General features: G+C 52.8%; 1 protein-coding gene across 2 annotated transcripts in view; it reads right to left on the reverse strand.

Annotated features, from left to right (window-relative positions):
- Positions 1 to 19,174, reverse strand: part of FKBP15 (FKBP prolyl isomerase family member 15) — a 159,178-nt gene that overhangs the window by 129,856 nt on the left and 10,148 nt on the right. The window contains exons 12-30 of one of the 2 annotated variants that reach the window (XM_054283913.1): positions 19,020 to 19,139; positions 18,696 to 18,789; positions 17,924 to 18,027; positions 17,200 to 17,293; positions 16,419 to 16,528; positions 15,828 to 15,938; positions 15,110 to 15,204; positions 14,428 to 14,530; positions 12,706 to 12,738; positions 11,032 to 11,203; positions 10,127 to 10,263; positions 9,430 to 9,585; positions 8,855 to 9,007; positions 8,469 to 8,561; positions 7,975 to 8,076; positions 7,068 to 7,175; positions 6,190 to 6,884; positions 5,698 to 5,791; positions 4,348 to 5,057 (exon numbers count right to left, since the gene is read on the reverse strand). In XM_054283913.1, coding sequence (XP_054139888.1) covers positions 4,857 to 5,057; positions 5,698 to 5,791; positions 6,190 to 6,884; positions 7,068 to 7,175; positions 7,975 to 8,076; positions 8,469 to 8,561; positions 8,855 to 9,007; positions 9,430 to 9,585; positions 10,127 to 10,263; positions 11,032 to 11,203; positions 12,706 to 12,738; positions 14,428 to 14,530; positions 15,110 to 15,204; positions 15,828 to 15,938; positions 16,419 to 16,528; positions 17,200 to 17,293; positions 17,924 to 18,027; positions 18,696 to 18,789; positions 19,020 to 19,139 — 2,775 coding nt within the window. In that variant the 3' untranslated portion in view covers positions 4,348 to 4,856. The remainder of the gene's footprint in view (positions 1 to 4,347; positions 5,058 to 5,697; positions 5,792 to 6,189; positions 6,885 to 7,067; positions 7,176 to 7,974; positions 8,077 to 8,468; positions 8,562 to 8,854; positions 9,008 to 9,429; positions 9,586 to 10,126; positions 10,264 to 11,031; positions 11,204 to 12,705; positions 12,739 to 14,427; positions 14,531 to 15,109; positions 15,205 to 15,827; positions 15,939 to 16,418; positions 16,529 to 17,199; positions 17,294 to 17,923; positions 18,028 to 18,695; positions 18,790 to 19,019; positions 19,140 to 19,174) is intronic. The other variant, XM_054283912.1, reaches the window with a different exon arrangement.

A 19,174-nucleotide genomic window follows, 5' to 3' on the forward strand; every position in this document is an offset into this window, starting at 1 on the left:
GTCTGGGGCTTCAGCTCTGGAGCCCCACGGGAGCTGTCTGGGTCTGCAGCCTCAGGAACTCCCCAGCCCCGGTTCCTGCACCACCCCCGGGACTGGAGGGACCTGCCCTGGCCAGGGGAGCCCGTGCGGGTCCCTCATCCACAATCCAGGGAGGGAGCAGAAAGTGCTGCTGCCACTGGACAGGGCTGGGGCTGTGCCCAGCTCAGGAGCATGGTGTCTCTGCACTGGGGAGTGGGCGCTGCTCCATTGCCATTGATCAGTAACAATTCCTGTCTGCCCTCAGCTCTTGACCCTGAAATGTAAAAATGCTGCCACAAGCCTTATCCCACCACAGCCTTCCCCAGGAGCAGCCATTAAATGCAGCTGGTTTCTGCTGGGGGTGTTTGCTGCCTCTTTCCTTCTGCAGGGGGGTGGCTGGAGCAGGAATGGGGCCACCACCCCATGCCCAGCTGTCCAAGTGTCACCTCCTCCTTCTCATCTTCTTGTCAGAGAATAATTTGAGCCTCTGGGCCTCCTCCCAGGGGGTTGCTCATCGTGGAGCTGCCCCAGGGATGTCCAGACAGGGGAGACCTTGGACCCTGCGCTTGGCTTGCCTCACATGAGCTGCCCCATGCAGAACATCCCTGTGGGACACGTGTGTGGCCTCGTGGAGGTGTCCTGGGGACGTGCCACAGCACCAGGGCCGGCGCCTTGGGAACACCCTGGGGCTGTTTTTCCAGCCTCTGTTTTCACGTTTTGCTGCTGCTGTCCCTCAGAACAGGCAGGTCCTTCGGGAGGGGCAAGGGCTGCACCAGGAGCGGCTGGGGCTGGGATGGAGGAGGTGCCCGAATGAGGGCAGGGAGGGTCATGGAGCGCCCTCACCCCTCCAGGCTCCCCCTCCCTCGGCATTCCCTGGGGTCGGGGAGGAGGAGGGAGCCACAAGCCTTGGCCTGAGGGAGGGGCAGGGAGAGAGGATCCAACCCCGCAAGGAGCCCCCCCTGCTCCCTCTCCCCAGGGGCACACGGGGACCCCACGGGTCCGGCCAGAGAGGGAGGAGAGTCCCGAGGGCTGCCCCGACACCCGGCCGGCAGCAGCGGGGCTGCAGCACCCCCTCCATCCCACCGCCCCCTCAATCCCCTCTGCTCCCTCCATCCCTCCCGGTGGCCGCCGGGCCGTGCCGGGGTGGCGGAGGGTGACAGGAGCTCAAGGTCCACTCGGGGACAATGAAGAGGAGCCAGCGCTTCCCGAGGGCCAGCACGGCCCCAGTGCAGGGACAGCCCCGCTCAGCCACGGGGCAGACAGAACAGCTGGAGCAACACCCAGGCACTTTCTGAGACTGCGGGGAAAAGTAAAATAATAATTAAAAAAGCTCTCTTCGGCCCCAGCCAGCCCCAGCAGTGCCGGGCAGTCGGGGGTTGCAGCTCCGTCCATCCCTGGAGCCCCGAGGTGGCGGTGCCGGTGGCCGGGGCCGTCTCCTGCACCGGGTGACAAACAGACCCCAGGGCTGGTGGGAAATGGGTGCTAGAGCTGCTGCACCCAGGGCTCAGCTGGTCCTGAAGTTCATTAACAGCGACAGAAACCGTGCTTGGAAAGTGGTAATAACATGATGGATTTGGAACGGGAAAAGGGAAAGAGCAGCAGGTGTTTAGGGGCAGCAGCAGCTCTGCGGTGGAGGAGGAGCGTTCCCTGCTCCCGGTGCCGCTCCAGCGCCCGCCGAGCACCCTGGGGCCAGGCTGAAGTTCGGGGGGGGGAGGCAGTGGCCCCGGCCCCCTCAGCCCTCCCCGGGCTCGGCCATCGCCGCCCCCCGCCTTCAAAAGCGGCGGGGCCGGGCCGTGCCCGCGGAGCGCGATGGCAGCGGGGCCCGAGCCCGGCCGGGAGTGCGGCATCTGCTACGAGGCGTACTGGGGGGCCGGGGGGGGCCCGCAGCAGCTGCCGTGCCGCCACTCGCTGTGCCAGCGCTGCCTCCGCAGGCTCGTGTGCCGCGCCGCCAGCGTGGCCTTCGTCAGCTGCCCCTTCTGCAGGATGGTGACGCTGCTGCCCGAGCCGGCCCCGGCCGCCGCAGCGGAGCCGGGAGAGCGGCAGCCGGAGAGCGGCGGTGCCTCCCCGGAGCCCGGCCAGGGCTCGTCGCGCTCGGTGGCCGCGCTGTGCTCGTCCCACGCCCCCGTGTTCGCCGTGAGCAGCTCGGTGTCCCCCTGCGGCCTCCGCCGCGGCTCCGAGGCCCCTCACGCCTTCGTGCTGGGGCTGCTGGGCCGGGGGCTGCTGCTGGACACGCAGCCCCCGCTGGCCTCCATGGAGAACCTGCGCCTCGGCTTCGCCGCCGGCATCCTCGTGCTCATCGTCTCCACCTTCTTCCTGCTCGTCTTCCTCAAGTAGGTCCGCATGGCGCAGCGGGGCTCCCAGCCCGGTGGATGGAGCCGGTGATGGGTCAGGGACTGCTCGGGCCGCGGCCAGGGCTCAGCACCCGCCTGGATCCAGCCCTGGGGCCCGTAGGACGCTCGGCTGCCCCGTACAAGAGCCCCCGGCAATCAGACTCCTTAAAAATTAACTTATTACAGCGCTTTCCTGCCCCGGGGCCCGGCCGTGCTCTCGCTCCGTCCCGAAGGCCCCGGGCCCGCTCGGCGGGAGGCGCCGTGTGGGGCCGCGGGGCCCGGCGGGCTGAGGGGCGGGAGGGTCCCGCAGCGCTGCCCGGGGCCGAAGCTGTTCCAAGGCCCCTCCAAGGCCTTTGCCGGCAGGAGAGAGCCCGGAGCGGTGCCCGCAGAGCGAGGAGGCAGCCGGGAACGGGCTCGGCCCCTCAGAGACACCAGCCATTAAAACCAGCCATGGGTCCAGCGCCGCGTCCGCAGCTTCTCTGTGAGTCCTTGAGCCTCGGCAGGCAGGGCAGGGGCTGAGCGCGGGGATGGAGCGGGGGGTCCTCTCCTTCCCGGCCCCCAGCAAAGTTCTGGGCATGTCCTCAGCAAAGTTCTCCGCGGTTCAGCCACCTCAGGCCGGAACTCAGCCCCCAGGATCAGGGTCAACCCCAGCACAGCCCCTGAGGCAGCATCGTCCTCCTGGGCCCTGGCACATCCCTCCCTCCCCGGGGCTGCTCTGCCCCTGGGAACCCAGAGCTGCCCCCTGCACCCCAGGCAGGTGCTCACACAGGCACAGACAGGGTTAATTTCCATCCCGAGTCCAGGCCGGGGTGGGGAAGGGGGTGTGGGGGGAACAAGTTTCAATCCCAACTCTCGCACCCCAATCCCTGCTCAGAGCTCCCAGGCACAGTGGAGCTGAACCCTTCTGCAGCCCCAGAGCAGCTCAGCAGGGACTGGGCTCTGCAAAGCCCTGGAGATGCCCAAGATCCCCTCCCCTAAAATGTGAGAGGAACCAGGCAAGTGCCCTCTGTGGCCATCAAAGTTCTTTGTGCTCCAGCTTCTCACCCCAACCCAATCCAATGTGAGAGCCCAAGGACCCACAACACAAAGGGACCTTCTCTCCTTGCCCAGGAGAGGGCTTCCACAACAAGAACAGAGAAGAACAGCTTCTAAATAAAATAATGCCCAATTTAAGTCAGAGCAAAATCAGTTTTCAGGTAACAGATGAAGCCAGACTGAAGTAAAGCCACTGCAAGCAAAAAAAATCAGGTTTAATTGCACTTTATTTTCCAAGAAGTGAAATGCAAATCCCTCAGGGTGTCTATCTGTAATGGGGAATGAGAAGTGGAAGTTGTTATTATGAGCAATGATCACCCCTGGGACCCTGCATGGACGGGTCCAGAGGCCACACAAGGGGCACTGACACTCAGAGCAGCACAAGCACTCCCAAAATCCAGTTCCAAACACCCTCACATTGAGCACTGAGTGATGCCCAGGCAGGGCAGCTCAGGTCACCCTGCACAGCAGCAGGGTGGCTGTCACAGGCTTTGGTCTCTGCCCCAGTTTCAGCTGCATTTGGCAATTTGTGGTACTGAGGATGGGGCACAGGGACCTGCCACACCCCTACAGCAACAGCCAGTGTTCTTTTGGGTGTTTTCCTCCCAAGAAGTAATCTTTAGGGGGACAGAGATCTGATTCCAATCAGACTGTAAAGGCAGGTGTAGAAATGAAACCATAGAATTAGTAGAGTTAGTTTAAGTCCTTTGATTTTATGCAGAGGCTTATTTTAAAGACTTCTGGGTTGAAGTTGTGTTAGTGCCCATGAGTGGAGAATCAAAGTGCTGTGAGAGCCCCAGGCTGCTTGCCCAGCTCTGTCCTCACTCCTTTCCCCTCCTGGTCCCCTCAGCGGGCAGGGTGACACCCCAGCCCCTCTGTACAGTGTCACTGGTGCCGGGATGGTCACACTTGAACAGCAGCACAGCCAAAGGCACGGGAGAGGGACTGGGCTGTGGGGAAGGACTTCCCAACCACACAGAGCTGGGGGGCTGCTCCCACAGGGAAACACAGCCAGCAAAAGCCTCCTCAGCTCTGGGCTCAGGAGGAGCTGAGCTGTGTCTGACACACAGCAGGGACTGGGCTCCTTGTACCATCACAGCTCCTGTGCCACAGCTCTGAGGCAGAGCCCCCCTGAACCACCTCAGGCCCCAGGGGCTCACAGGAACACCTGACTGGGATTCCTGGGGGAACCTCCAGTGGCACATGGCTCAGACAGTGGGGAGAGGGTGCAGAGTCCCTGGGAGCCACCTGGGGACTGAGAAACATTGCAGAGACTTCATCACTGGGGAAGGAGATTTTAGTCTGATTTTTTAACAGGGTGTTGCCACTGCAGGCTCCTGCCAGACTTGCTCTGCTGAAGCTCTTCACCAAGTTCCTATTTGCAAAAAGTTTGAGAGTAATGAATCCAGGGCTCAAGGGAGGGGGACAGGGGGTGGCTCCTGCACTCAGCCCAAGCCCAGAGTGTTCGGCAGCTCAGCGTGACACATCTGAGCACGCACTGGTGGAGGAAGAGCCCTCTGCTGCCAGGTCACCTGCACACCCACGAGTGGCAGAGGAGCCCCCTGCTGCCAGGTCACCTGCACACCCACGAGTGGCCGAAGAGCCCCCTGCTGCCAGGTCATCTTCATCATCATCACCGAAGAGCGGCAGGGGAGGGGGACGCCCCTTCATGCTCTGCAAGGCACACCAGAGGGAAACTGCTCAGCCCCAGCAGCTCCCTGGCATCTCCTTATCACCACACAAACTGCTCTGCAATCTCTGCCAGCTCTGAGGAGAGCTGGGAACAAGAAGCCTCATTACCCAAGTTTTTATTTCTCATGTGATGGTTTGCTGTTCAGATTAGGTTTAGATTAGATAGCAGGAAAAAATTCTTGATGGGAAGGAATGTAAAGCATTGGCACAGGCTGCTCAGGGCAGTATGGAGTCACCAGCCCTGGCAGTGTTCAAAAAGTGGGTTGATGTGGCACTTGAGGACATGCTTCAATGGTGAATGGTGCTACATGGATGGCTGGACTTGATGATCTTGAAGGTCTTTTGCAACCTTGAGGATTCTGTGGTTCTATGATTCCAGGCTAAAAAGCACTGGAGAGGGGCCAAACACTAAAAGCCTTCAATTAACCTGGCAAGTCCCACTGATTTCATGCCAGCAGAGTCTGTCACCACTGCCTCAGCCAAGCCAGCCCCTCCCAGCTCAGTCACCCACCCCAGATACTCCTGACTTACACAGGGAATGGATGGGGAGCCCTGGGCTCAGCCAGGCCCCCACTGCCACAGGGAGGATGTTACAGACCAGAGCAAACACCCAAATACATACCACCACCATATCAATATCCTCCTCTTCCTCCTCGGGAACCTCACGCTCCAGTGGTTCAGGAGATGCTGTTTCAAAGTTGTCATCCTCAAAGAGGCTGCAAGGAGATAAAGAATGAGCAGCTGTCTCTCAGAGGATGGCATTTGTTTTTTACAAGTTCTGTTGCTGAGAGATGGCAAAACTTTGGCACTGAGGGAAGCCTTTGTGCAGGGCAACTCTGGGCCCAGGCAGGCACCAGGATCACTGCACAGGAACTGCACAACCCCCTGGGAATGTTCTCCACTGCCTCCAGCAGACGGGAGGCTGCTCTGGGGCTGCTCCCAGTGCAATGTGCCCTGGGCAGCCTGGTCTGTGCCAGCTCCTGGCTGGTGCCACCCAGTGCCAGCCCCATGAGGGGGCTGCAGCCCCAGCCTGTGCTGTCCTGCAGCAGGGACACACCTGGGCCAGCTGCTGTCCCAGCCCCAGCTGACCCTGGCACCCAGCACCCCCCCTCACCTGGAATTTGTGTGCCTGGGATTGGAGCCCAGTTCCTGAGATCCTGCAGCTTTTCCCTGGACAGCTGAGCCTGGCTCTGCTCTGCTGGACACTGAGGCAGGTTCCAGCTCAGAGTCAGCTCCATCCCATGGGTCTGTGCCATTCTCCTCCTCCCCATTAAAGGGAGGAGGTTCTAAACCTCCCCCAGCCTCCTCTGCCTTCTGCTCCACAGCTGGAGATGCTGGAGGTGCTGCCTCATCCCCCTCTCCTGGCTTGGCTCCTGGAACAGAAGGCACAGCAGAGGGATCCTGTTCTGGGCCAGCCCTCCTGATGGGAACACTGTCCAGCCCAGGAACAGGCTGTCCTGCAAGCACAGGCTCCTTCTCAGCATCCAGGCTGGAACCAGCCCTGGGAGGCAGATGCTCCTCCTGAACCTTCTCCTCCTCTGCCACCCCACTGCTGTGTGTCTCCTCAGGAGCTCTGGGCCCAGCAGGGTGAGGAGCAGCCTGGCCTGGCTGCAGGGAGCCTCTGCTCACTCCCCCAGGGTCAGCTGGGGCTGCAGGGCTCTGGGCTGGGCTGTGCTGCAGGGGCTCTCTGTGCTCAGTCCTTGCTCCAGGGGATCCCTCCTGTCTCCCTGCTCCTGTGCCACATTCCTCATTTTCACTGCCATGCTCTGGTTTCTCCTGCTGCCTGTTGAGCAGCTGCAGTGTTACAGTCTGGAAAAGGGAGTAGAGAGAACACAATTACACCCTAAATACAAACCATCCCAGATCCCTGAATCACCTCCTCCTACCAGGCTGCTCTGCCACCCACAACAAATCCTCCTTCAGTTATTTCAGTCTCACAGCACAGATTGGAGGTTTCAGCCCAAGGCTCTCTCTCCTCCACCACTGCCATACCTTGATAGTGTTCATGACCACCCCCAGGACTGTCCTGCCACTGTACATCTCATCCAGCTCAAATTCACCCCGGAGAGACTGAAATACACCATTCATGATCTTCTTTACCTGCAAAACAGCATGACAGGAAACAGAGATACAATTCATTAGCATGTGAAGCACTCAACACCAGGCACTTCTCCAAGGGAAGGAACAATAAATCCAAACACACACAGGTAGTTTTTCAAATAATTGACTTTCCAAACCAGAAATTCCTCACCACATCAGGCCACCTTAACTCAGACCACTCCATGTGACCCAAACTTATCCCCCCAAACTGAGGCAGGCTGCACAAAGCCAAGGCAGACTTGCACTTCTTTCTTATTTTAATTTTTAAATCTAAACCTCAAATGTAGAGTTTTAATAAGAAATATAAGCTAGGCAACAAAGTGGGCTGCAGGAAGATGGAGTAAGGCTTTACAAGGGATGGAGAGACAGGACACAGGGAATGGCTCCCACTGCCAGAGGGCAGGGCTGGATGGGATATTGGGAATTGGGAATTGTTCCCTGGCAGGGTGGGCAGGCCCTGGCACAGGGTGCCCAGAGCAGCTGTGGCTGCCCCTGGATCCCTGGCAGTGCCCAAGGCCAGGCTGGATGGGGCTTGGAGGAATTGGGACAGTGGGAGGTGTCCCTGCTCATGGGAGGGGATGGAATTGATGAACATTAAGGTCTCCTCCAACCCAAACCATTCTGTGTGCCCATGACTCTAGGATAAGATCCCACCCCTTCTTCCTCTGTGGACTGTTACTACAAGCACAGTGCTCTGTGGAGAAAATTAACTTTTTCCTTCTTGTGTCAGTTCAAAGAGAAATAATTCAAGGTAAATGCATTTGGTGAGGAAGGAGAAGCCCTGGAGGGTGCAGCTCACTTGCTCAGTGTAGTCTGCAGGGGAAGATCCATCCTGATCCTGGTGCAGCCGTCCCTCATAGCGAGCCCTCAGTGCCTCCATGTCTGCCTGCAGGGCTGAGAACTGCCAGGGGAGAGGGAGAGAGGCACCCTCAGAGCTGCCCCCACAGCACAGCCCCACCCAGGGTCACCTGCAAGGGCTGCAGTGAGGCACTAACTCTGAGAGGGGTTTTAAGCCTGGCACAAAAGATTTGGCTGAAAGCAACAGCACCAAAATAAGGTCAGCCAAGCCAGCCCTGGAGAGTCACAGTTGTGTCATCAGCTCCTCAAATGCCACCAAGAATAGGTGGGTGCAGCATCACTGAGATCTCTGAGATAAAGGCTGGGCCTGTTCTTATTCAAAATTATTCCTTCCCCACCATATTCTGGAACTCCCATCCTCATTATTCTGGACTAGCCTGAGGTTGCTGTTCCCTGCACTCCAGTTCCCATCCAGCTGCTGTGTTATTCCTTTACCTTCTCTTGGATAGGCTCCAGCTCCTCCAAACGTTGCTGAGCCTCAGACAATTTTTGCTCCTCTGCTTTTTTCGAGTGTTTGAGAGCTGTGAGCTGAAACACAAGAAGCAGAGCAGGTCCAGCCCCTGGCAGTGTCACCCACTCCAAGCAGCCACTCAGGACAGTGCAAGGAACTGGAAGTTGTAGCTGCTGCTGCAGTTCAGCACTATCAGCACCTTGGCCCTCCCTCCTCCATAATAAACCCAACCCAACACCTGCACATAGCCAAGATCAAGCTCCACAACAGGCAGGGAGTTAAAGTCAAGCCCCAGTTTGGTGGGAGAAGACTGCTGGTTCCAGCTGCTGGTGTTTAGTGCCCATTACAGCAATGAAGAACAGATCTTTACCTTCTCTTCCAGCTGGGCCAGCTGGTGCTGCAGGGAGTCCCTCTGCTCACACAGCTCCTGGCACTGCCGGGCGTGCTGCTCCTTGGCTGAGGCCAGGGCACGCTCCCACTTGGCCTCACACTGGGACTCCAGCTCTGCCTGGATCACTGACAGCTGCCCAAGGCACAAGAGACCATCAGGAACACACACACACACACACACAGAGGGATCTGTGTTTGCACAGGAGGTGAGAGCCAGGGCTGCACACCCACAGACAGAGTGCAGCCACCAGCTCACACCCACACCTCCCACTTCAGCTCCAGCCACAACCCCCCAGGCTGGCCAGATGATCTGGCTCAGATCTCAGACCTCCTTGCATAATTCTAACCAACCTTTCACTCCTCACAAGTCCCACATTCTTCTCTCTAGTACAATCTCAATTTGGTGCCTCTCCTTTCCTCAGTTTGACACTAACCCAAGAATTCAAGCAGGTAATGCTATCATTCTTCCCCTAGCTGAGCACTTCCACATTATTTCCTACCTGTAGGCTCCCCCAAGCCCTCCAGACCTGGAGCAGCAGCTCCCTGGGTCCCCACCTGCTCTGCTGCTGCCTGGTCAGTCGAGGTCCGGGCCTTTTTCAGGAGCTGCCTGAGCTTGTCCAGCTCCTGCTGGTACGACCTGCGGATCTCCTCCATCTCCTCCTCTGCCTGGGCTCTCTCTGACAGAGATTTCTTCTTCCTCTCTGCAAGATTCTGCAGCACAAAACATGACACACAATAGGCCAGACTGCACCAAAGCAGCTTTTGTCCCTCAGGCAGAAGGAGGTTCTTTGGACAGGGAACTTCATCACTTGAAATAAAGCTGAGGCTATCTCACAGGTAAGGAAGGTTGACACATTACTGGGTAAGACATTAAATAAATAAATAAATAAATTTAAAAAATAAGTAAATAAAAAATAATTAAATAACAATGACTAATAAAATAAACAATAAGCAATAAGTAAATAATAACAATCAATAAGTAAATAACAAATCAAAAAGTAATAATAAAAATAGCAAAATAATCAATAAGTAAATAATAATAAGTATTCAATTTAAATAAATAATAATTACTAATAAAATAATAATCAATAAAAATAATTTTTTAAAAATGAATTAACATAAGCACAAAGGCTCCACCAACCTGCAGATGAGTTAAAATTTACTTAACATACATATTTAATAGCAAGAACCTTTGGGTTTTGGGTTAACCTTCAGTAAACAACTGAAACTGTGTTGCTGGCACTGGACATACCTTTTCCAGAGTCTCCTTTTCCACCCTCAGGTCTGCCAGCTCTTCCTCCAGTGCTGCAATTTTCATATCCAGCTGTTTGCGGCTCTGCTTCTCAGCCTTGAACCTGCTCTGAGTGTCCTGAGAGGCTTCCTGCAGCTCTGCAAACAAAGCCCCATTTCCCTGTGAGCTTGGGTGCAAACCCCACTGCAGGGGAGCATATTTTGGGGGCTGATGGGGAGGAACAGGGTCTCCTGCACAGTGCAGTCAACAACTCCACTTGTGCCTGCAGTGGGGACTGGGGTTTATCAAGAGCAGCCTGTTCCAGTGCTTTGCAACCATTTCTGTGAAGACATTTTTCCCAATATCCAACCTAAATTGCCACTGTCTCAGTCTGAGCCATTCCCTCTCCCCTGGGAGCAGAACCTGACCCTCCCAGCTGTCCCCTCCTGTCAGGAGCTGTGCAGAGCCACAGGGGCCCCCTGAGCCTCCTTTGCTCCAGGCTCAGCCCCTTCCCAGCCTCTCCTGGGGCTCCAGCCCCTCAAGGTCCTTCTCATCATGTGGGGTCCAGAAGTGACCCCAGGGTTCAGGGTGGGGCCACAGCAGTGCCCAGCACAGAGGAATGAATGAACACCTCAGGTTTATCTCAGCTTTCCATCCACTGGAGCATCTCTGGCTGCTCTACAGGATGTTGGACAGAAAAGCCAAGAGGTTGTTCTACAAAAGGCATCCCTGGAATAGGATGATTTTGTTTGTTGAGTCATCCCACTTTGCCTTCAGTGGTGACAAGGTTGCACATCCCTCAGATATTTCAGTGCACCCATATCCTTCCATCCCCTGTGCCTGATCCTAGGGAAAGCAGGAATATACCCCAGAAGACAGGAAAAAAAACAACTTATCAAAGAAAAGAGCCATGAAGGAGCTCTCACCTGCCACCTGTGCCTGCAGCCTGTTGAGCTGTGCCTCCTGTCTCTCTGCATCCTGCACAGCACAGGAGAGCTGCTTCCTCAGGTCCATCTCCTTCTTCTGGTGGGCAGTGAGCTCCAGCTGCAGCTGGGAAACCTGGGCTGTGGCAGCTGCCAGCTCCTCTGCAACTTTGGCCTGGAGCACAAAATGGAGCATTTTGGAAAATGGAAGGGGGAAAGAAAAGAGGTGTGTGAAGAAGCAGCAGAATTGTTCTCTCAGGAAGAGCTGGGAAAGGGTTGGATGCCTTATCAAGGACACATCTCCAGAGTGAGAAGGCAACAGTGACTTTTCTGCCATGTCAGTTTTGTCCAGGCTGACTAGAAAGCTGCACAAGGCCACCAACAACCTCACCACCACATCAGCTAAAGTCAGTGAGTTTTCCTGAAAACGTTAAATAGGTTTAAGCCTGGTACCAGTGCCTGGTGGCTTTGCTCTGTTTTCAGGCTATGAAAACATCTATTTGAGTAAAAAGCTTGGGTTCCAACATCTAATTGTCTTCCATAAGCTTACAAATCACTGAAGAGCCACTTAAACACAGGCTGGTCCCAGCCAGGAGAGCAGCCTGTCCCCAGAGCACACAGCACGAGGTCACCTTGGCTGCCCATGGGCAAGGCTGGCATTTCCCAGCACAGCTCTCAGTCATTTGGGGACCTCTTTAGGTTTAGGATTGCTGAGAGTCAGTGATTCACCCAAAAGCAGGCACTAGCACAGCTTGTTAGACAACTTGTAAACAATGCTAGCAGGGGCTCAAGGCATCAAGACAGACACAAATTCCCATTCCCAATCTTGCTGAGTGACACACAAACCTCAGAGGATGCTCTGCAAAGACAGAATTTGCACAGGGAATCCCTAAACACCTTCCACACCTCTGCCTATTTTGAGACTCCCAACAGATTTTTCACAGTCTTGAAACAGGTAAGGTCAGGAGAACTGGATTTTCTCTCTGCTTTATTCCCCTCAGAGAATTCCCTCCACATGAGGACCAACACCTTCTGGCACAGAGGAACTGTGAGCAAAATTGTTCCAGCAGTGGTGATGATGAGGATGTGCTGACCTGGAGGGCTGGGATACCACAGCACTCATTTTACAGAGGAGGCAGCATTTCAGAGAGTGGCTAAAACCAGATCTGCTTTCCTCCTGTGCTTCCATAAATGTCCCCCTGCTACACTGACTCCTGGCTAAAACCAAACCCCATGGCACAGCTAAGGACACCTGAAGGTTATTTTAACCCTGGCCTCTGTCTTTAATGGCAAATAAAGAAAACAAAATGAGGAGATCCTGTGGCAGGAAGTATTACTAGACAGAAGTTTCTACAGAGGATGCTTCATGTCCACAGATCAGCTCCAGCTTTCAGGAATCCTGGGTGGCCTGTGCCTGTCTGCCAGTGATCCTGCTCTGCATGGGGAGGGAACAAGCAGCTATGTGAGAGAACTCTTGGAAAGGGCTCCCTGAGAAAGAGGGGCCAGTGGGGAGACCCTGCCAGCTCTAAAGCCCTTTTCCAGTGAGGGACCTGTGCTCACTCAAGCTCTGAGACAATTCTTTCCATGCCAATCCGTTTCCAGCTTAAGAGGAAGCTGGGCTGGCACTGCCTAGGGCACACCCATGGAGCAGCTACACAGTCACAGACACTGCCTCACCTGGTCCCAGCCCCGATCCACTGGCAGCATGTGCTGGGAAGAGAAAGCAGCAACAGGAAACAGGAAGGGTTAAGAACACAGCTGGAAAGGCAGAGGCATTCATCAGCAAAAAAGCAAAATGCTTCATAACAGGAGCCTAAGGCATGCCAGAGAAGCCTTTAAATTACTGCAAGGACTGTAAAAGCTTAGACAGAAAAAGGAGTGAAGCCTGATGTAAAAAGAGAGACACTAAAGGCATCCTTAGGGTATGTCACACTGCAGAGCTGGGAGCAGTCCTGGCTGTGACCTGCACTGGAGAGGTGGGGAATTACTTATGGGTCACAAACCCTCACCTAAAGCTGTGACTTGCTCTGCCAGAGCCAAAGATCCACAGCCTAAAGCAGTGAGTAACCAACACCTCAATGACCCTGGGTACAACCAAATAAATGGTGAGTAAAGCTGTGTGTAAACAATGGGCAAACAGCTTCCAATCAATCCTCTTCCCTGGGGAATCAGGGACTGCAGGCCCAGGGCAAGCTGGGTTAGACAAAGGGAAAGGAAGGAACACCAGCCTTCATATTTACAGTCAGTACCCCACAGAACCAGGGGGAATCTCCCAGTGCAAGGCAGGGCTTTCCTGGCCTGAAGCCTGTTCATGGAACATCATCCCTGGGCACTGACTGCTCAGCCAGGGGGGTCCTGCTGAAGATGAGGCCCAAAAGACTCCTGAGGATCTTGTACTTCCAAAAGATGACTCCTCCCCAAGTTTCATTGTACCAGCAGGATGCCGTCCTCACTGAGGAGGGAATTCAATTTATTATTTCAGTCTGACTTATTCCTGGTTAGAATCTCTTACACTCCTACATATTGTGGGTCTGGGGTGGAAAAGCAGCTCCTTCCCTGCTCTGCTCTCAGCCCTTCCCTGCTCTTTACCACCCTTTGGAAAGCTGCAGTTCTGCTCAGCTTTAGGTGCACCAAGCTGTGGTTCTCACACAGAGGAAGCATTTGTCACCTCACATTTCAGCATTTGTCACCTCACATTTCAGCTGGAGAGAGCCAGCTCAGCAGCAGAGCACAGAGCAAGACTGGACTTGGTGCAATTTGAGAAGGCAGTGCTTGAGAAAGCAGAGCAGGCACCATGCAATGGCAGAGCCAGAGCAGCACTGCTGGGCTAGGCTGGCCTGCAGGGATGGTTCAGGGTATGCAGCCATGCAGAAATGCATTTCACTGCTTTAAAAGCTATTTCCCAACAGCTCCTGTCATAAAATCACAGAGTGTTACTGGGAGAAACAAACAACTTCTGATTAGCATTAAAAAAAAAAAAATCACAAAAATGCAATGAAGAAACTCCAGTAGGAAATATATTTTTTCTTGTATCCATATTCACTCTACGTGTTATATAAAAGGAATAAAACTCTTCTGCAACTGTCAGTGCAACTAAATAACTGAAGTATTTCCAACTCAAAAGCCCTGAGATACAAAATTCCACAACACACTGGCCACATGTCTACACAGTTAACAATAAATCAGACACTCTCCTACAAAGTAACAACATTAAAGTTAAGGCAGCATTAAATGGTTACATCTCTGTGATGCTTTGATCATGAAAACCATCAAAACATCCATTTTTTTCCCTCAAAACAAAGTTCAGAACTTCAGCTGCCTTCTAAGAAAACTGCCTTGACTAACAAGGCCTCAGCTTGTTTTAATGCAGAACCCTGGCTTTGTTCATGGCACTGTTACCTTCTCCTGCTCTGCATGCAACACTCTTGCCTGTGTGTTCTCATTTGTGGTCTGCAGGGAGTGGTTCCTCTGCTCCATCAGCAGGTTACTCTGCTCCACATACCTGTGAACAGGGAGACTCTGTGGGATTGCTGCAAGCACAGGGCCAGGAGCCAAGGGCTCACACAGAAAAGGAGACATCCCAAAGCACAGGGGTCTGTGCTGAATTCATGACAAGTCCCAGACAATCTGATGTGCTGATCCCAGAGGGGTGGGAGGGCTGATCTACTTATCAGCTGGGATAAATGCTTCACCTCTCTGAAAATGTTTCATGTTCCAAGAGTTTTGGTAACTCGGTACAGGTGAACTTCACAAAGGGCACCGCATCCCCTACAATTTCTTCACCTCACTAAAAAGCCAGCAAAAATAAAGTAACTCCCAGGAACAGGGCAAGTGTGCTCAAAGACACATGAGGGAAAAGAAAAAGGGATTTTGTTCCCCTTTAACACATTCATGTTTACTGTATGTAAACCAGAATTTTGGGGATAAGCCCTGCAGAGAAGGTGGGAGGAATCCCACACTTTAAATACCTTAGAAAAGAAATCAAAATATCAGAAGATGGCTGTCTCCTAACAAACACCCCTCAGTTATGCCCCAGTGTCAGCTGCAGAGTCTGGAATGCAAGGAGGCTCCCAGCCCTTACCTCTGGTTGCGTTCAATCAACTCACTGATCTTCTCATTCTGCTCCTCAATCCGACTGCTCTTCTCAAATATCTCCTGCTTCAGCCTCTCATTCTCCTAAAGCACAGCTCAGCATCAATATTCAGCTCACTCAGATTTCCTTGCAGCAGCTCCTAAACCTTTGTTTGGCACAGGCAGGACAGTGGTGAGGCTCATCCCTTCTGTGGGAGCAGCCCAGGGAGGCACCTGCCACATTCAGCAGAATCCTGGCACAGGACAGTGGCTGCCAAATCACATTCTAGAAAATCTTGTGTCTGGTAGACTTCTTTACCCACAAACCCCAAGTTTTTAAGGCTGCTGCTTAGAAAGGCTTCAAAGCATAAAATTAAATGGTGAATAGCAGAAGCAGGTGGTTTCTACAATGTGAACTTCAGCTGTGAAATCATTCTGCTGAAGGCTGGGGGCTAAATCCATAGTGGTTTGAGAAGCTGAACTTCTCCCACATGAACCTTTTGTCAAAGCCCATTAAATACCCACAACTCTGACTCAGAAAACGCCCAAACCCCAAAATGCTGAGAGGAGCTTTTTGGAGGGGGAAAGAGGGATGGCAATCATTCTAAGTCTCATCCTGATCCTGACCACACAAAACCAGAAGCCATGGGAGGCTGGACATTTGCTCTCCTTAGGGATAATGAGAGCCCCAGGTGCTGATGGCAGTGCCAGCAGCTGCCCATGCTCACCTGGATGATGCGCTGGATGTTGCTCATGATCATGGAGGCCTCCATGGTGACAGAGGAGATGCCAGGCAGCAGGGAGCTGTTGGCACTGCTTTGCTTCTTCAGCTCCTCCACCTGCAGGGAGAAACCATTCTTAAGCCATTTGAAATGAATTTATGGGTGCAGGTGAGAGTCAGACATGTGCAAAGAGGCATTTCACTGTTCCTGCTGCTCAGCTGTAGGGAACAGGCACTGAATCAAGTGTGACACCTCCCAGAGGGCAGGGAATCCCCCGAGCTATGCACCACATGATATTCAAGACATTAAGACAGCACTTTTCCCCAAGCCTAAGCTTTGTTTTCACACAGCAGCTGAACTGCTGCCACTTGAAGGTGTGATAATATTGGAATTTTACTCATTTACTGTATGCAGGCTTTTAAATAGAGCCAACTGCTCTCAGCACACCTGCAGAGCAGAAATGTCCTGGGCAGCCAGGTGATCCATTTTACCCCTCTGATCCATTTTACCCATACCTGGGCAGCCAGGTGATCCATTTGATCCATACCTGGGCAGCCAGGTGATCCATTTTACCCCTCTGATCCATTTTACCCATACCTGGGCAGCCAGGTGATCCATTTTATCCACAACTTTGCTCACAGCCAGTCGGATTTCAGTGTTGTGCTGCCGAGCTTCTGTCATCAAAAAGGAAGTGACATCTCCAGGGGCTTGAAAGGAAAGGAGAGAATTTAGAGTGACAAGGGGAAATACCTGCAGGGACACAGCAAAAGCTGGCTAGCATGAAGCCTGCCACCAGCAAAGCCCAGAAATTAAAAGGACACGGTATTTGGAAAATGAATAATGTAGGTATTTCCCAAATAAACTCAGGCAGGTTTGAGTACAGGAAATTCTTGAGCCATGTGACAGCTCAGCTCAACAAAAGCAAAGCCCCCAGACACACCAGAGGGACAATCAAACCACAGCACTGAAGGTCAGCTTCTGCAAAAACAGGCTCCAAGAAAGGCTCAGTTCACTCAAGACTTCACCAACTAGGATGACTTAATGGTTCTTCTCTTTGATCCTTCCTAGGTTTTGCCTTTTCCAGTTCAATTCTCTCCCTGGCTGGTAGTTTTATTTATAACTGGAAGCACCATCTACCAAACTCTTTTAGTAATACCCAGCCTGAGGAAGACACAAATCCCAGCCCCTTTCACACTGCACAAAGCTCTTCAAGGTAAGAAAGAGATGAGTGTTTATTGGGAAGTGCTTGCCCCTATTTGGTATTAAAAAATAAGCATTTGTGAAACAGCACAGTGGTACCACAGCCATAAATCATCATCACCAGCTGTTTATGCAGGAGCTGCAGCCCTCTGAGAAGCAGATACCCTTTAAAACATACCTTGGTAAGGAGCAGGATACATCTGACCCACAGGCTGCAGTTGAGAGGCTGATGCAGCAGTTTGGGGGTAAGCAAATGCCACTCCTGGATATGCCTGGCAGGACAAGTTCAATAGGTTAGAATGTTTTGCTGTTTCCCCATGTCCTCACAGTTTCATATTATTTGAAGCCCAAGAGCAAGGATGATGTTTGGAAAGAAAAAAATCCAAGAATTAAGGAGTTGGAAAGTCAAAATACACAAGAGTCATTGTGAAAGGAAAATAACACTTCTTTTGAGGGTTAGTTAGCTCCCACCTTCACTCAAATTTCAGCAAAACTGTCATCCTACATTTGTGAGAGTCAGATCAGCATGTGAACAGCTCCCTCTGATGTTAATTTGAACACAAGGTTATTTCCTGAAAAGGGCTCAAAAAGCACAGCACAATTTGAGAGCAACTTTACTGCTCATTGCTGAGGAATTTGTAAGTTTTTGTTGTATCTACTACAAAACCAGGTATTAACAAAGCCTGGTTCATCTTTAGTTTAAGAACTCATGATAATCAGAAAATTAGCCCTTTTAGAATAAATTTTAAGAGGCATATGATGAAAACCTGAGAAAGCCAAAGAGTCACAGGAAACAGCCTGGAATTCTCACCCTTATTTTAAAGTCCTTGCTCCCAGCAATGGAGAAGACTCAGGAGAAAGGACAGAAGTGTCAATATTCTCCTTGATTTCATTTTTAGTACCTGAAAGCCTTGTGCTCCTCCAGGCAGAGCTGAATGGGGCTGGATCGTTGCAGGAATTAAAGCAGCAGAAGATACTGAAGGTGCAGCACCAGATGCTTGAGGTACTGAAAGGGAAGAAATAAATTCAGCAATGCTCAATAAAACAGCTCAAAAGAATTTAATTCACACAGTGTGAAATGGCAAAAAAACCCACCAAACAACCAAACCACTGAACAGACAAAAGTTTAACAAAAGTCTGTCTGCAACCTTGTGAAAATTAAATCCAGTCAAGCAAATGATAATGGGTCAAGAAAAGAGTAACTTTCACAGAAATCCCACTTCTGGCTCCACTTAAACAACCTCTTTTCATTCAAACAGAGAGTTCTGAAGTTCACTGACACGAGGTGTGACTCAGACTGCCTCTGAGGGCTGCTCAGCTGACCAGCAGCTGATGTGACCATTCCATCATGGGAAGGCACACCCAGCCCCATGCTGCCCTTCCTTCACTTGGATTTCCATCATTCCCAGAAGGACTGTTCACTGGGAGAGGATTTGTAACACTCCATTTACCAATCCATGGCTACCAATCTCAGTGCCCAGTGACAGGACAGCTCAGGCTCTTCCTCAAGCACAAGACCACAATGAAGAAACACTCCAAGGATTCTCTTGTGCTCGTGGATCAGCAAGCCTTATCAGAAGCTTCCAGCTGATATTTCAGCTCCTGGAAGGAATCCTCTGTTCCCCCCGCCCCCCTGGAGTGGAAAGGGAGTGCAGGAGCTCCCCAGCCCATTACCTTGTGTGGACACTGTGGGCAGCACTGCCTGGGCTGGCTGGGAGGCTCTGGTTGAAGCCACTGGCTGTGTTGTCCCTCTCAGAGTATTGGGATCCTGAAAACATTTCTGCATGTTACAAGAAACACCAAAGAACAAGGCAGCAGCCTGAGCCCAAGGTCACTTGAGACAAGGTGCTACCCCCCAGGAACCCAAGTGGGACCTTTCTGTCACAGAACCAGCGCACATTTCCCTGGACAAGGGCAGAGCCACTGCTCCAGATCCCACTTTAAGCAACCCCCAGTGCAGGAAAACCAGTGAAGGAGTCACCCTGCTGTGGCTGGTACCTCTATTTCTGAGTCACTGGAGTCCAGCTGGCTCCCTGCTGTCCCAGCAAGGAAAGGCAGCATGGGCTGTCCCATTTTGGCCATCCGAGAAATCAGCTTTGCCTTTGCCACATCTGGGTTCTACAAGAAACATTTAGTTACTCTCCCTTGGTCTC

Source organism: Melozone crissalis, unplaced genomic scaffold, assembly GCF_028551555.1.
Source record: "Melozone crissalis strain CALT ecotype California unplaced genomic scaffold, PUWL_Pcris_2 ptg000041l_1, whole genome shotgun sequence".
Classification (NCBI taxonomy): Eukaryota; Metazoa; Chordata; class Aves; order Passeriformes; family Passerellidae; genus Melozone; species Melozone crissalis.